Source organism: Ovis canadensis, chromosome 1 (assembly GCF_042477335.2).
Source record: "Ovis canadensis isolate MfBH-ARS-UI-01 breed Bighorn chromosome 1, ARS-UI_OviCan_v2, whole genome shotgun sequence".
NCBI lineage: Eukaryota > Metazoa > Chordata > Mammalia > Artiodactyla > Bovidae > Ovis > Ovis canadensis.
In genome coordinates, this window is record NC_091245.1 from 197065791 (window position 1) to 197083524 (window position 17734).

General features: G+C 39.0%; 1 protein-coding gene across 8 annotated transcripts in view; it reads right to left on the reverse strand.

Moving 5' to 3' along the window:
- Positions 1-10335, reverse strand: part of OPA1 (OPA1 mitochondrial dynamin like GTPase) — an 81929-nt gene extending 71594 nt beyond the window's left edge. Inside the window, exons 1-6 of one of the 8 annotated variants that reach the window (XM_069557418.1) lie at positions 10006-10310; positions 5154-5472; positions 4399-4495; positions 2661-2768; positions 1968-2021; positions 1216-1283 (exon numbers count right to left, since the gene is read on the reverse strand). In XM_069557418.1, coding sequence (XP_069413519.1) covers positions 1216-1283; positions 1968-2021; positions 2661-2768; positions 4399-4495; positions 5154-5472; positions 10006-10037 — 678 coding nt within the window. In that variant the 5' untranslated portion in view covers positions 10038-10310. Of the gene's footprint in view, positions 1-1215; positions 1284-1967; positions 2022-2660; positions 2769-4398; positions 4496-5153; positions 5473-10005 lie in introns of all 8 variants that reach the window. The other 7 variants (XM_069557452.1, XM_069557460.1, XM_069557429.1 and 4 more) reach the window with 7 other exon arrangements.
- Between the last annotated feature and the right edge of the window lie 7399 nt (positions 10336-17734).

Below are 17734 nucleotides of genomic sequence, written 5' to 3' on the forward strand. Positions count from 1 at the left end.
TAAATCTACCTGCATCAAGGGTCAAGCCTTTGGCTCAAAAAAAAGTTGATCATCATAGGCTAATTTCTATTCAGATTTTTCTTCCCAGTAGCATGCATAGTCAAGGGTGTCCCTGGTCAAAATAACACCAAGGGTAAAGGAAACGGAAAAGGATATAAAAAATGATCAAGTTTAAAAACTACACACACACACATACACACACATCCTGAAAAATGTTTTCTTCAAAAGATCAAGTTAAAATAGAAAACAAAAAATCTTTTGAAATATAATTGACATGTGGAATATCACATAAGAAGTTCAAAGCTGAAGGATAAGAAACCAGATGGAAATCTACACAAAGGAACTATTTTCTTCCTGCTTCCCCCAAAAGCCATGAAATTATTTACCTCAATGCATTAAAACCACAATAACCTTCATTATTTGTTAAATTTTTAAACATTCATAGAGTATTTTCCAGATATCTATTTATCTAGGTATTACTTTGAAAAAAGCTTTCAAGGAATCACTTATATGACAATTTTGAAAAGATGAAAAAAGTGAAGATTAAGACAATATCAGGCTAACACGAATACAAATACACAACAATGCATGTTATTCTATATCAGCAAATCTCCTAAAACTTTATATGGATTTTAAAGCATGTATGAAGATGAGCATATCCTAAATAACTCCACACATAATTTTGTTGACTACCAATGTAATAGAAATCTATATCCCCCAGTAACAAACTTGGTATTTCCTTAAGATTTCCCCTAAGTATATAACATGAAACATTGGTATCTAGAAGATATTTCCCGGAAAAAAGGGTTTTGTTGGTAAATATATTTAGAAAACTGCATATTTTGATGAATCTCTTATAGCTTCACAGTGCACATGCATATATCAGGTCTGAGAAATCCCAGAGAAAAGAAGCCTGCTTGTTTTATTTACACCAGTTTTCCCCCACACATATTTAACAACAAAACCCTTTGTTGCAAAAACCCTGGAAACTAATAATTCTCAAATATATTTGAGGGAAACCGGATTATCCAATTATATTTCCAGAACTGTTGCATAAATGCCTTGCATTTTGTACCAAGAATAATAACAATACCTCCATTGGATAATTTTATGTTTGCTTCTCAGATGTTACCATTTTAAAATCTCCCAGGGTAGGTAAAAATTTAGAAAAATCTTTCAAGACTATCTATGTGAAGAGTGCGCCTTTATACTTACCTTTCTGTATCGCTTGTCACTTTCAGATCCGGGATCTGTTGCTCTAAAGGCCGTTTCTCCAGGTGAACCTTAAAGATAAATATTCAGTCTCATAAATTCTCCAGTGAAGCCAAGAGTCTAAACTAAATTCCATATCATATTTAGTCAGTTGAAAGCTAAGTGGATTTTTAGAGCAAAAATCATTTTGGAAAGCTATTCTTATTTTAAGAAACAAAGTGGTAACCTAAGAAAAAAATTTTCAAAACAATTACAGGACCTATTTAACTGATTTTTAAAAATGTCACTGTAAAGTACAATTAAAAAGTAAGAATCTTTGGTAAGATTATTTTACACAAGAATACTTACAGTTCGGCCATACACTACTGCCATAAGAGACACATACAGTAGAAAAAAAAAAAGTAAAAATGTCAACTGGGACCAGACAGATGAGACAAACTAAAATGGCTTTGTTTCAGTTATGAGAAACAACCAGATCTGGTTCAAGAAAATAGTTTCATTAAGTAAACTTTCTTTTTAACAGTTTTAATCTTATAATATAGACACATACTTAGGAATTTTAATTTTATCACAAAATAATTAATTTTATTATTTCCACCTAAATTTAGGATAATGAATTTGCCCAATATAATTCTGACATTTTAAAATTCAGCACAAGCAGCATTATAAATTTGGTCTGTAATTTTATTTGCAACTAGTTTATTAGAAGCATTTAAAAGACATGTTAAGATCAGCAAAAATATCTGTTTACACACCTAACAAGAGAAGTAGGTCAGAAGCTTCTATGACTTCACTAACCAATTTGTGACCTGTGAAAAATCAGCAAAAGGGGAAATAGAAATGTAAAATTTATCAGAAATGAGCAAACAAAGATGTCTGAGACCTCAGATTTATATTATGGTAGGGCAGAATTGGGCAAATACACCAGGATTGACCTTAGTAAATTCTAGTTATAATGGTCCATTATGATTAAATGTTTTAAAATCGGCTCTAATCAATTATGAAAAGCAAACACACAAGAAGTCTCATCTGCTTGTCAAGAACAAGTGACTTACTTTCCCCTCACTGACTAAAGCCAAGATGGTTAAGTTCTTGAAAATCTTCATTTTGCTGGGCCAAACAAAAATTAAAACCACGGGAATCTTCCAGAGTGATAAGACTCTGGCTCCACTGCAGCAGGGGTGGGTTCAATCCCTGGTCAGGGAACTAAGATCCCACATGCTGTTCAATGTGGCCAAAAAATAAAAATAAATAAATTTTTAAAAATTAAAACTATGGAGCAGCAAAATTTTGTTTTATCTTTCTAATAAAAAAACGTGGCTTTTATTTGTAAATAAAAGCTATTAAATATTTTCATTTAAGAGATGGAAAATATGAATGTATCTTAAGTATCTTTCCTCTGTGTTTCCTGATATTTTAAATGAGATCAGACACAGGTCTTTCCTTACCTGTGGTGAAAAAGTCCTTCAGTAAGCTGAGGCTTTCAGCAATCTTGTCAAAGTCAGGTGCCAATTTTGCAAGATCCTCTGAATTAGGAAGGGCTTTTCTAATTTTCTCTGAGGAAAAGAAAAGGATAGTCTCCAAATTAATATGTGACTACTGAACCATTCATACAATTTAAATAATCATATACAAACTTAAATAGTTTTTCCATTTTTCTCTCTATTCCAACTATAACTGCTACATGTATCTGAAACAATGTGTTATCCTGATAATATTCTATAAGCCATAAAAAATTTTTAAAAGGACTCAAACATACAGCTTGGATATTTTTGATTCATAAGTTAAATGCCTTGAGACAGAAACAAGGTATAAATGTTAACACTGGATTGGAATCAGAAGTACTTTAAAAATCTTTTGTAGCACCTGGCCCAAATTCTAAAAAAGTAATGTCAGTTTAAACTCAAGAAAGGAATTTCATTCCTTCTCTTTCTCCTTTTATGTTACCATTACATTCGAAAAAACTGTGTATGAACCCAAGACAAGCCTTTATTTTTGCTAGCCTTATTTATAAAGTGACCAAGTATTTATTTTTGTTTACAAATACTCAACAATTCTGTCCCAGTTTGGTACAACTATATAGTATCTTCTGATTCAAGAAGGGCTTTTCTAACTTTCTCTGGAGAAGATAAAACACAAAGTTTCTCAAAATAAAAATATGTATTAGGTCTTATTCTAAATGCAATGAAAGCATTAACTTGTTCCATCTTCGTGGAAATGCTACAAAACAGTTCTCATCAGCCCCATTTTACAGATAAGGAATGGAACACAGAGATGTAACAGGACCTGTGCACCCAGCGAAGTGAGGCAGTCAGGTTTAAGCCTAGGTAGCCTAGCTTCAGAACTGAGGCCCGTGGCCATTACTGTGTATTACTGGTGAATCTATCAAGTTAAAAAGCTCTCCTCATAAATGTTAGAAAAATAATTTGAAGGCGTGCTTTTCCTGTATATATCTTCATCAGTGCAACAATCTTTAAGAAAGTGTTGTGAATAGTGCATGCAGAGATTAAATCCATCCCTGCATATACCTAAGCTAAAGTCTAAAAAAAGTCTACACAAAGTCTATAAAGAGAGACCTGAGGAAAATGATTTCATCAGACAATTTTTTTTTCCTAAAGATCACCATGACTTACTGGCAATCACAACTATCAAATATACCTGTTTCTCATCTACCTCTAGAAAAAGGGAACAATGGCAGACTAACAGGAGAAATTACTCTGGCCACTAGCAGGCTTTTAAGGAACTTCGTAATAAAAAGTAGAGGTAACCAAGGTACTCAAAGAGAGTTAGTTAGGTGAAGCTGTTCTGAGTAACATACAACACTGAAAATGATGTTCAAGAAGGCTGCTTGGCAGCGTAGAAAATGCTGACAAATGTGTTAGCTAACAAAAGACAAGATAGCAAAGTGTTTGTTCACTATGACTATACAATTTTTAAAAAGGAAAGTAAAATATTAACCACATACACAAAGTAGGTACAATCAAAAGAAACTACACTGGCAGCTGTATTGAAGTGATGAACCAGTGGATTATTTTTTGTTTCTTACCAATTTTTCCTCTGCTAGTCTATTACTTTCATTATGAAAATAAAACTGTTGCAACCTTAGAGTTAAGGAGCTATCTCAATACAACTATTTTTCTCTCCTAAAGAGACAACCAAGAAAAGTACTCTAATGTTGATACAAACCCAAATCGATATACTCATCAATCTCCCACACGATGTCAGGCACAATCCATTTATAGTCACTAAGGTCAGGTATCATGTCTTTCCACTGATCAAAAGTCTAAAAGATAAAGTATGCCAATCAAATGATCTGAATGCCATATAAAATATAAAGAAAAACTAGCTGAATTTATTTTGTTAAAACTTGCTAAGCTGCTAAGAGTAATGTATTATGTTCACAATTTTGAGAAACAAAGTGGCCTTTGCTCTTCTAAAAATAAATTAACAGACAAGTGTATAAAGCATGTAAATGTTTCTTTACTAAATACAGAAAATGGAAAAATTCAAAATACACTTTTATTTCAAATAGGTTTCATGATTTGACTTTAAACATGATTCGAAGAATAGAGGGAAGACAAACCAGGGATCAGGAGACCCTGCCTCTGGTCCCAGAGTTGCCACAAAGTGGTTGCAGGAGCATGCCACCTAACTTCCCTTCCTGGGCTACTAAATGGCAGAGCTGCAAATCAAACCAAGGTATTCTCACTCCCAGGTCAGTGCTCCTTCCATTAGGCCATTTTCACCTCTTATAATAACTAAGATTCTGAGAGCATTTTCCTATTAGCGCCATTAAGACAGTTTAGCACATGACAGAGACACACAATAAATGTTTAAACATCTAATTATATTCTATTGCACTGAAGAAAAACAACATATGCTCTGAAGCTTTAAAATATTCGCTGGAATAACTGGAAAAGCAGTAGCAAAGTGAAACTCACCTTTTTGGCTGTATAGCCACCCCCAACAGCAGATCCGAGTATGAGATACCGGAGTTTCAAGAGTCTTGCTGCTAATCTGGCTGGCCAAAAACTCCTGTGGGGCTGGTAGGCATATTTAACTGGAGAAAGTTTCAGTCTACGTAAAGGAAGGCTAGTTAGAGAGGAGAACTGCTGCAATGACGTCCTTAACTGGGGTCTTTGAAGCTTTAAGGTAGGATGATGTGTATGATAAATACTTCGTGAAACCAGATGTAGTTTCTGTAGTGGTAAACTTCCTTTTGTTCCAGGGCTGTGTTTCACTAAGGACTGGCAGACCTCGCTGAAAGAAAAGTAGGTGTGGGAGAAAGATCAGACAGGGAAACAATGTAAAGAAATGATATTAAAAAAGCAATATGCAAAAGGGAAAACACACAGGGCACACCTGACCAATTACACCATGTCTCACAATAGCGCACAGGCACTAACCATTTACTGTGTGCCAGACACTGCTGCAATGGGAGCTAACTCAGTTAATCCTCCTGATAATCCTATGATAAAACTACCAGGATCATCCCCATTTTATCAACAAGAAAAAGGCAGACCGATATAAGTAAGTTACTGAGGCTCCCAGAGGGACTCAAACCTAGACAGAGGGACTCCAGAGCCTGTCCTTTGATTTACTATATGTGGGTAATGCTCACGGCCCCAAAAATAAAAACTAAAGGAAAAAAGAGACTTATTTTATTAGCTATTGACAGCTACTTGCTGTCAATAAATTTGAAGACAAAATATCTTTATTTAGTGACATATCCAACCTAGACTTTACCACTGTGATCATTTTGAAATGGTATACAAATAATAAATCACTATGCTGTGCAATAGGACCCAATGTAGTGTTGTAGGTCAATTATACTACAATCCAAACGTTTACACTTAGAAAAGAGATCAGATTTGTGGTTACTACAGGCATAGTGGTAGAAGGGGGAAATGGAGGAAAGCAGTCAAAAGGCACAAATTTACAGTTCTAAGGCAGAAAGTGAAGAACTAAAGAGCCTCTTGATGAAAACAAAAGAGGAGAGTGAAAAAGTTGGCTTAAAGCTCAACATTCAGAAAACTAAGATCATGGCATCTGGTCCCATTACTCCATGGCAACTAGATGGGGAAACAGTGGAAACAGTGGCTGACTTTATTTTTCTGGGCTCCAAAATCACTGAAGATGGTGACTGCAGCCATGAAATTAAAAGACACTCCTTGGAAGGAAATTTATGACCAACCTAGACAGCATAATAAAAAGCAGAGACATTACTTTGCCAACAAAGGTCCGTCTAGTCAAGGCTATGGTCTTTCCAGTGGTCATGTATGGATATGAGATTTGGACTATGAAGAAAGCTGAGCGCAGAAGAATTGATGCTTTTGAACTGTGGTATTGAAGAAGACTCTTTGAGAGTTGCTTGGACTGCAAGGAGATCCAACCAGTCCATCCTAAAGGAGATCAGTCCTGGGTGTTCATTAGAAGGACTGATGCTAAAGCTGAAACTCCAATACTTTGGCCACCTGATGCGAAGAGCTAACTCATTTGAAAAGAACCTGATGCTGGCAAAGATTGAGGGCAGGAGGAGAAGGGGATAACAGAGGATAAGATCATTGGATGGCATCATTGACTTGATGGACATGGGTTTGGCTGGACTCCGGGAGTTGGTGATGGGTAGGGAGGCCTGGTGTACTGCTGTTCAGGGTGTTGCAAAGAGTTGGACACGACTGAGCGACCGAACTGAAGATAAATACTAAGACTGTAGTGTACAACATGATAAATACAATCAGCACAGCTGTTGTGCTATATATGAAAGTTAAGACAGTAAATCCTAAGAATTGTCATCACAAAAATGTTTTTTCTATTTAATTTTGAATCTATATGAGACTACAGCTGTTCACTAAATTTACTGTCATAATCACTTCATGATGTATTTAAGTTAAATCACTATGCTGCTCACCTTAAACTTATACAGTGATGTATGCCAACTATATCTCAATAAAACTGGAAAAAAAGATGTGTTATAATAGCAAAAAATAATGTTACCACTTAAATATATAATATTAAGAGCAAAAATTTATCAACTATGGCATATAAACAAAAGAGGATACTGTATAGCCATTAACATGATAAGTATGAAGACCATGTAGATATACCAAAAGACTTCATGTAATGTTAGGTTAAAATAGGGATGAAAATAAATGTGGGCTTCCCTGGCGGCTCAGTGGTAAAGAACCCACCTGCATATACAGGAGACATGTGTTTGATCCCTGGTCTGAAAAGATCACACATATTGGGGGACAACTAAGTCCAGGGCTACAACTACTGAGCCCATGTGCCCTAGGGCCCTCACCCTAGAGAGTAGACCCCACTCACTGCAGCTACAGAAAGTCCTGTGCGGCAACAAAGACCCAGCATAGACATAAATAAAATGAATAAAAATTTTTTTAAAAAGAAAGAAAATAAACATGAATTATGGATGCACTTATACAAAAAGGGGCACATAAACTTTTACTTTTAATCACAAAAGTTCCAGTAGCTTACAATATCTATTCTTTGCCTTCTCATGTCTCACAATCCAGGGATGGTTCAGGGATGGAAATTAAGAAAAAATTAACACCTCAGGTACCAGGCTCCCCAGAAACAGAAAGAGAACAAAAAACACCCCAAAGAGAAAAGGATCTAAATGCACATGTTACTATCTGAGCTCTTCCCTCTTGTTCTTCCTGGCAGAGAATGACAGTCTCCTACCAACAAACATACACTTGATTATCTTATTCAACACACAGTCATAGTGCTCACTACGGGCCAGGGCCCGTTCTAAAGAAATAAAATATTTCATTACATGGGACTCTAATTTCTAAATATCTTAAGAAAAAGGAATCGAGAAACACTGAAATTATGTTGTGAAGAAAGACAGTGAGGGGAAAGGGGTACGTAACTGACAGGCATTATGTCAGATGTTTGCACAAATGCTACTGTTAACTCTCAGAAAAACCTGGTAAGGATCCTTATTTTCCCAATTTGCTTTTTTAAACTGTGTCTCACCTAAGGTAGAATGACTAGTGAATGGTGGAAAAGAATTTGAATATATACTTCTATATTTAGGCCAAACTAAAAATCAAATGTGATGCAAAACAAGGCTCCCCGATCCTCACTCCAGAAATCATCTATTCTCATTTATCTTCTTTTAACCTATGCACTGTATCCTAGCATGTAATTATTTTTTCAACAATTTTATGCAAATACTTATTGCACCTAAATAAATGTTGGTCATTATTCTTACATGTCTATGAGTATGTACTTAGATATACACATCAAAGAATGTTTGTTAAAGAGTAAGAATTTAAATGTACTCCTTCATAACGTTCACAGGAAATACATCAAAAGACAAACTGCAGAACATGGGGCATCTGACCTTCCTCATCTCTACTTGGGCAGGCAGCTAAACTGTGCAGTCAACATAAGATATCTTAAACCATGACTATGGAGTCAATAGTAACTTTAGAAACAATTTAGCTGACAGAATCCAACTGTATAAATAATTATCAGTTGACATCTAGTTTGTTTCTAAACTCAATTTTTAAAGCATTTCCTAAATAACTTAATCAATTCAACACAGTGCGCTATTTTCCGAAAAGTCTTTCCTCTTCTTATTTAAAGAAAACTAGATATATTTCCCTAGTAAATACTGAGAAGTAGAAATAAAAATGTTGTAAATAACTTAGTTTAGTACGAAGGGCTGTGGATATACTCAGAAATTAAAATTCCGTGAGGTCAGAAGTAACTTATCCAAGCATTCTAATTGACTAAAACTACAACTATTGTATGCTTTTTTCAGTTCTAAATTTAGACTCCAGGTTAATCTATATAAAGCAAATGGATTCCATCACTTACAAACACTATAAATTACACCACTTAAAACAATCCTAAAAAAATATTCAGGACAGGTGTTTAGAGACCGAGTTAATTCAGGAAATCCAGGTTTTTCCAACTTTGCTTGATACACGTTACTTCTTATCAAATGCCTGCAACAATGAGTTAAATCTGAAGGTATTTAAGAACATTAGAACACAACTACGTGTAAAAATTAGAGCCAAATTTAATTTCATTAAAATGCACATAGCAACCCATAGAAATGTCAATACTTCCATCATTTTCGGTTTAGGATTAAGTCAGACCAGGTCAACAGTAACACGGTGATTAGAAAAGTGGCGCTACGTTCACCGCCTCACATCCAAAAAGCAACTCTCCCTCCAAGAACACTGAAAAGAAAGCTATTATTAAGAGAATATCTCTAATCACCGTCTCTGACACTGTATGCTTCACTGCTCCAAATCTGACTCCGAATCATGTTCTTCAGCGGACTAAGGAAAGAGGCAGAGTCCTCTTTACTCGAACAGAACAGCTCGGGTACCTGCAAAGGCAATGTAAACCTAGCGTGGAGGTAGAAGAAAAAGACGCAGAAAAGGGACACATGGATAGCAAGCACCAAAGCCCGGAGAGAGAGGGGACAGACACCAGAAGCCACCAGAGAGAGATAACATCGAGGACAGAAGGGTGAATGGGGCAGGCACAAAAGGACATCAGACACAGGCCAAGACTGAAATGGGCCCAGAATCTTCCGAGAGGAACAGGGGCAGGGGCCACTACTGGGGCCAGCATCTCAGGTAAACCCAGTCAGGGCTCCTGCCACTCTGGGGCCTCAAAAATATCCCGGAACCATCTAACTGCCCTCCGCCTGGCCTGAGAGTTACCTGCACACTCTGGAGGTAGTGATGGGGCAGCCCCGTTTTCTGGACGCCCCAGAAATAACGGAGCCAGATCGGAGCCCGGACTTACCAGGCCACGGCAGCCCGGCGTACTCGCCACATCCCGCCGGCGAGGAGGTCACACAGGCGCCGAGGCGGCCAGCGGGGAGCCCGGGTTTAGCCCCAGTCCGGCTCCTGCTCCGGGAATGACCCAGGAAGAGGCCCGCAGCAACAAGGGCACAGAGCAGCCTCTGCGGCCCTCCCAATGGCGAATGGACTTCCGTAAGAGCCTGCTGGGCACCCGTACCCGGTCCGTTGGCCAAACCTCCACCCCGCTCTTCCAGGAGGGCAGCAAAAACGGTCCGGCGGAGGACTGGCGCATGCACTCAAAGCCTCTACAGGAACCCTCCCCTCTCCCCACTCCGCCCTCCGTTTCCGGGGCGGAACTGGGAACTTGTACCTCTAGTTAAATTCTTGAGCGGAAGAGTGGAGGTACGGCAGGGACTGAAAGGCGTGAAATACAGGTGATAAATTCTCACTGGGTGGCTACCAATTTAAGAAAATTTAATATTGCTTGAGCATAGTGGAGGCTAGGGAATACAGAATGACTTAATACAGGGATAGAGCAATAAAACAGAGTAATGAAAACCCACTGCTGCCTGCTCCTTTGTATGACGTCTTTGTTTAGGAAGAACTTTCATAAGTTTAGAGCAATCTTGGCAGGCTGAGAGGAGTATTGGACAGGTTAAATGCTTTAGAATCTGAAGGAGAGCCAAGAGAAGCTCATGAATTCGGCGAGCTGAAGACTTGATACAAGCATGTGCAGTTTATAAAGGCATCAAAAATAATTTCATTCATTCACTCCTTAACTGGCAGTCATCTGGCTTTTAATCTCACTAATTGGTTGATATTGCTGTGGTCAAAAGTCACCAACAATGGGTGGTGGTACTGGACTGCTCCACGTTCAGCTCAGAATATTGGATACTCAGCACTCTCCCGGCTTTCAGGACCCACATTAACCTTTTCTCCAGGACCTGCTACTCCGCAGTCTCCTTTGTTGTTTCCTCCTCCCAGCATTTCAATGAACGGTTCCAGATCTCAAGAAATCCTGGACCCCATCTCTATCTTCATTATCTCTGCCAGTAGTTTGAGGCGGTTCTATAGCTTTAAATATCTTTTTCCCCCTTACAACTCTTGCCATTCTATGTATTATGTGGAAACGGGCCCATAGGAGGGACATGGCCTGTGAAAGGTAGTGATGTCAATTAGTGGTATAGCCAGAACCAAAATCAAAGGGCTGGGTTTAAAACTAAGAGCACCCTTAGTTTTAAGGACTCCACCCCCACACATGCTATACACAAAGAAAATTCCTTTGCCCTCAATTATCAGAACCCACAACGGCTGACTATTTTGGGGGGCTCCAAAATCACTGCAGATGGTGATTGCAGCCATGAAATTAAAAGACACTTACTGGTTGGAAGGAAATTTATGACCAACCTAGACAGCATATTAAAAAGCAGAGACATTACTTTGCCAACAAAGGTCCGTCTAGTCAAGGCTATGGTTTTTCCAGTAGTCATGTATGGATGTGAGATCTGGACTATGAAGAAAGCTGAGCGCAGAAGAATTGATGCTTTTAAACTGTGGTGTTGGAGAAGACTCTTGAGAGTCCCTTGGACTGCAAGGAGATCCAACCAGTCCATCCTAAAGGAGATCAGTCCTGGGTGTTCGTTGGAAGGACTGATGCTGAAGCTGAAACTCCAATACTTTGGCCACCTGATGCAAAGAGCTGACTCATTTGAAAAGACCCTGATGCTGGGAAAGGTTGAGGGCAGGAAGAGAAAGCGACAACAGAGGATGAAATGGTTGGATTGCATCACTGACTCAATGGACATGAGTTTGGGTAGACTCTGGGAGTTGGTGATGGATAGGGAGTCCTGGCATGCTGGTTCATGGGGTTGCAAAGAGTTGGACATGACTGCGCCGCTGAACTGAACTGATCTGAAATCAATATCCATTCCTTCAAACTGACACCAAGTATAGACCCAGCCTTTGGTAGTAAACTTCCCACATGAAGGACTCTGGGAATTTTCTTTATTATATTTAGTGTGGTGACTGTGTTAAAAGAGCAAATAGGAACTTACTATACTGATCTGTACAAACTATCTTTTTGTAGTACTGTTAAGTCCCAGTTGTTTTAATGGAGAAAAAAAATGGAAACCAAATAATGGCAACTCCTTTCCTGTATGGGTGATCTTTACATCTTACCAAACTCTTGGTTTGTGATTTTACTTCTAGGCATTTAGCCTGGTGAATCTGTTCCCGCAACAATTGGGTTCTCCTCTTGGTGAATGTCGAGCCAAAAGACACAGTCAAGCCAAAGCTGGGGAAAGGGGAGAATTTATTACTTGCAGCATGTGATGAGACACCTGGGAATCTTTTCCAAAGCAGCGCATCCTTTCTTAAAAAGCTGGGGAAGTTTTTAAGCTAAGGGTACATGCATATTCATGAAGGGGCTTGGCCAGTTAACAGAATCTAAGCTTTAGTTGATTGGAGTCACATGGGTCAGAAAAGGTCAATATCATCATCCCTTAGGTTCCAGTTGATCTGATGGTTGAGGCTTCAGGCTAACCTTTACCAGTGAACTAGAACTGGAAGTCTTTACACCTAATGCATTGTTGCTTCTCTCGCCTGATAACAGTTTTGTTTCTGCATTCTTTTGCATTGTTCCCTTTTGTCGTTATTGCTGTCTAGTCGCTAAGTCATATCCGACTCTTCAAGAGCCCATGGACTGCAGCATGCCAGACCTCCCTGTCCTTCATTTTCTCCCGGAGATTGTTCAGGTTTATGTCCATTGAATCAGTGATGCTATCTAACCATTTGCCTTCAGTCTTTCCCAGCATCAGGGTATTTTCCAGTGAGTTGGCTTTTCACATCAGGCAGCTAATTGGAGCTTCAGCTTCAGCATCAGCCCTTCCAATGAATACTCTGGATTGATTTCCTCTAGGATCGACTGGTTTGATCTCCTGGCAAGCCAGGGGATTCTAAAGAGTCTTCTCCAGCATCACAATTTGAAAGCATCATTTCTTTGGCACTCAGCCTTCTTTATGGTCCAGTTCTCTGTTCCCTTAAGATCATTAATTCTGAGACCTGAGGACAAGTTTTGTGGCCAGGCTTAGATCACAAAACAGCTTAGGCCAGAAATGACTTCTCATGCCAAGAAAGCCACACCTGATTTTCTGTTCAGACCCTCTGCCTTATCTGCTTACAAACTGTGCAAAGATGTATGCATGATGTTTCTTTCTGCACTGTATGAAATAGCAGAAGATTAGAATCAGCATCATTAAAAAATAAACTCTTTAAATATTTAATGACTCAGTTTATCTTTTAATCCCAGAGATCTTCAGAAAGTGAGATGTTAATGGAAACTGAAATGTTGCATTTATTTTTTTAAAGTTTTATATTAAAATTTTTATAATAGAAGTTTTTGTTAAGTTCTTCCTGCTGCTGCTGCCACTGCTAAGTCACTTCAGTCGTGTCCGACTCTGTGCGACCCCAGAGATGGCAGCTCACCAGGCTCCCCCGTTTCTGGGGTTCTTCCTGGAAGATGCCCAAATTCCCTGACACTGCACTCTTCACCTGCAGTTTCCTAGGGAGAGAAACTAGCTAAGTCATGCATAACTGCACCATTATGGTTATCAAACTATTCTGACCCTTCAGAAAAGGATGTCATAATCCTCATCAATAAACATTTATAAAATATTTTCTACAAATCCTCATTTGGGGATTTAAAGAAAAATGATATATATTTTTGAAAAAGAGTAAAACCCAAACCTGTTCTCAAGTGTCCATGGTCTGGCTACAGAGACCCATACCTAAAAAGGTAAACAATATAAACAGTGTTTACAAAGATTGAGTTGAGTAGACACTGAGGACCAAGTAAGGAATGGAAGTTCTGCTACAGGCAGAACTATAGCATAAGCAAGTGGGCTAAAGAAAGATAATTCTGGAGAAAACAGAAAAGGATGAATTTGTAAGGAGAGACTGAATTTTGGGAAGGCTAGATAAGAAGCTATGGAGAAATGTAAGTGTGAGAGGTCCAGGTACAACAATGGGGATAGAGGTGAAAGATTATCTAAAAAAATATTTCTGAGTATTTAAAGCAATGGAAAGCTGAATGTATAAATTCAGGACAGGAATCAAAAATGAATGGTATTTCAATCTGTACTAAATGAACAGTGCTAGTGATAGTCACAGATACTGGGAACTTATTTTGGAATAGAGACGATCATGTTGCTTTTGGATTGATGATTAACGCTGAGGCATTAATGAGTTATCTAGGTGGAAAAATTTATGAGGCTCTTAGAAATCAAATCCTGGAATTCCAGAGGGAGGTAAAGCTTGCAATACAGGTTTGAGAATTGTCTTTAATAAACGTGAAACTGAATCACATTAACCTTTGTAAAACCGTGCAAGAACTTGAAATCGTTTATAAATTATTAAATCCACATTATTTTATAATGTTTATATTTTAGGACTAAAAGTATTACCTGCAGTGAAATAATGCAAGAAAAAGAAATACAAGGCATAACATTTTCAATTGATTGCTTACATTGTAAACCTTAAGAAAAAAAATAAGCCAGTAGAAATATTCAATGAGTTGAGTCCCAAAAAAGTATATATAAAAAACAATTGTGTTTTTATATACTTGCAAAGACACCTGTGTATATATCAGGTCCGGATTCTTGGAATTTGTAAATGTCATCTTAATTGGGGAAAGGGTCTTTACAGATGTTATAGTAAGGATCTTGATCTGAGGAGAGTATTTTAGATTATTCAGGTGGGCCCTAAATGCCATTACACGTATCCTGACAAGAGTAAGATTTCACACGTACAAACAGAGGAGGAGGCAATGTGAAGATGAACCAGAGATCGGAGGATCTAATCAACTAGAAAGAGACCATGCTGGAACCATGATCTTGGACTGTCTAGGCTGCAGAACTGTGAAAAATGTTTCTGTTCTTTTTAAGCTACCCAGTGTATGGCATTTTATTATAGCAGCCCCAATTGACTAAGTGAAGTGAAGTGAAATCGCTCAGTCGTGTCCGATTCTTTGCGACCCCATGGACTGTAGCCTACCAGGCTCCTCAGTCCATGGGATTTTCCAGGCAAGAGTCCTGGAGTGGGTTGCCATTTCCTTCTCCAGGGGATCTTCCCGACCCAGGGATCGAACCCGGGTCTCCTGCATTGTAGGCAGATGCTTTACCATCTGAGCTACCAGGGAAGCCCAACTGACTAAGGCACAACCCAATTAAAAATGGGCAAAAATTCAAACAAACACTACATAAAGGAATATATATATGTGTGCATGTACGTATATATGTGTATATATATGTATATATATACACACACAGCATGGTGGTGGTGGTTTAGCTGCTAAGCCATATCTGACTCTTGCAACCCCATGGACTGTAGCCTGCCAGGCTCCTCTGTCCATGGGATTCTCTAGGCAAGAGTACTGGAGTGGGTTGCCATTTCTTTCTTCAATTATTACCCATATTTGATGTGAAATCAATGGCCATGGGTGTGGCCTTAGTGAATTTGCTCAAAGAGAGTGCCAACCCACAGCCCTGAAAGTATTTGAACCAAAGGATCAAACTGTATCTTATTCAAAGTATAAGATAAAGGAAGAAGTCATTAATCCAAAAATTACAGCACACAGCATAGAACACATAAACGAGTGCTCAGCATTGTTAGTCATCACTATCCGTCACTTCACTGGTGCCCGACTCTGTGTGACTGTATGGACTGTAGCCCACCAGGCTCCTCTGTCCATGGAATTCTCTAGGCAAGGGTGCTGGAGTGGGTGGCCATGCCCTCCTCCCGTGGATCTTCCTGATCCAGGGGTCAAACCCGCATCTGTTGTGTCTCCTGTACTGGAGGTGGATTCTTTGCCACTGAGTCACCAGCTGCTGCTGCTGCTGCTGCTGCTGCTGCTGCTGCTGCTGCTAAGTCGCTTCAGTCGTGTCCGACTCTGTGCAACCCCATAGACGGCAGCCCACCAGGCTCTCCCGTCCCTGGGATTCTCCAAGCAAGAACACTGGAGTCACCAGGGAATCCCTATTAGTCATCAGGGTAATGCAAGTGAAAACCACAAGATACCGACTATTTTTCCACTAAGGTTGCTAAAACTAAAGACTTACAATGCTGCATTTGATGAAGACGTGCAGCAACCAGAACTCTCAGGCACTGCTGATGGGAATGTTAGGTGATATAGCTGAAATGGAGCAGGACCCTATGGTCTTTGCCCCCTCACCATGTCATCTGTCTGCCTTTTGTCTGTGGAAAACTTTAGTCAAAGAATAAGTTTAATCAGAGAAATGAGAAATGCAGAAACAAAGGAAAACAGTCAAAGGAAACAAAATAATAATAATAATGTAGTCATCAAGCATGGTCAAGGACCTTCAGTTCTTTCTCCAGGGCTGTAGATAATATTCCCAGCCACATCCTGTGAGCGGTCCTGTAGATACTGAAACACCAGTGGGGAAGTTAGCTACATGATGACTAGACTGTACCTAGGACACAAGCTGCACAGTTATGAGGATTGGCCTCAGAGAAATGGAACAAGTGGACCTTAGAACTGAAGATAACTGTACCTAAAATAATCAAGATGACTCTGGTCAGACCACCGATGACCAGTTTAATGATGACTGTCAGAGCTGACTGCTGTTTCTGCATGTAGCCCCCTCCTTCTGCCTATAAAAGCTCTTGCCCAACTGGTTGCCAGTGGGATGAGTTGGCCTTTGGACAGATGTCCTCCACCCATCACCCTCAGTTGCCAGCATCTGAGGTAAAACAAACTTTCCTTTCCACCAACCTAGCCTGTTTATTGGCTTTTTGGACGGCGAGCAGACAGACCCCACACATTCTTTTGGTAACACTCTGACGCTAACTCTTCTCTCTCTTCCACGTTTAGGGACCCTTATGATTACATTGGTCCCACCCAGATAATCTACATTTATCTTCCTATTTTAAAATCGACTAATAACAACCTTAATTTCAACTGCATCCTTAATTCACCTTTCCATAGTCAGAAATCCCAGGAATTAGGATGGACGTTGTGGGAGGCATTCTCCTGCCTACAACACGGCTCCATTTAAATTTTTTGACTGATTTCTCTCTGATACTATGGGATATATGTGTGTATGTGTGTGTGTGTGTGTCTGAAGTATCACACTCCACCCGTTCACCCAGCTACACCTGGGAATATCTGTAGTTTTAAATTTGTACTTCTAATCTTTGCTTACAAATTTATCATTTTCTTATTTTTAATGTTTGTATACATTTGCCATATTTTTTCCTGCAGTCTAAAAGGAAATCTCAAGTGTGCATTCCATGTCACAAAGGTCATTTTCTGCAATAGTACTGTTGCGTTTCCTGCTTTCTAAGTCATTTTTAATATTCTTTTGCCTTGTAAATTTTGAGATATTGCCCTTACTTATCTTTATTGCTTTCTCTGCCTGTACCTTAGAGGTCAAGTTTTTTCATTATCTTAAAGATGCAAAATTATGTCTAATTTTTTTCCTTGTTCCTGTCGTAAATAATCTCATAGATAGTAAAATAATGGATATCATCTTCCTCTCCATCTATTATGACTGTTGTGATTACAGTCACCAGTGGATGCTCTTTGAATGTGCTGGGCACCAAGCTCCGTCTTTACAGATACCTCCTTCCATTCTTTCGTACCTTTTTTTCACAGGCTTCACTTTTTCTTCCTTGCTTTTCTAGGCTAGCAGGTTTACTTTGCTTTCTGTTGCCAA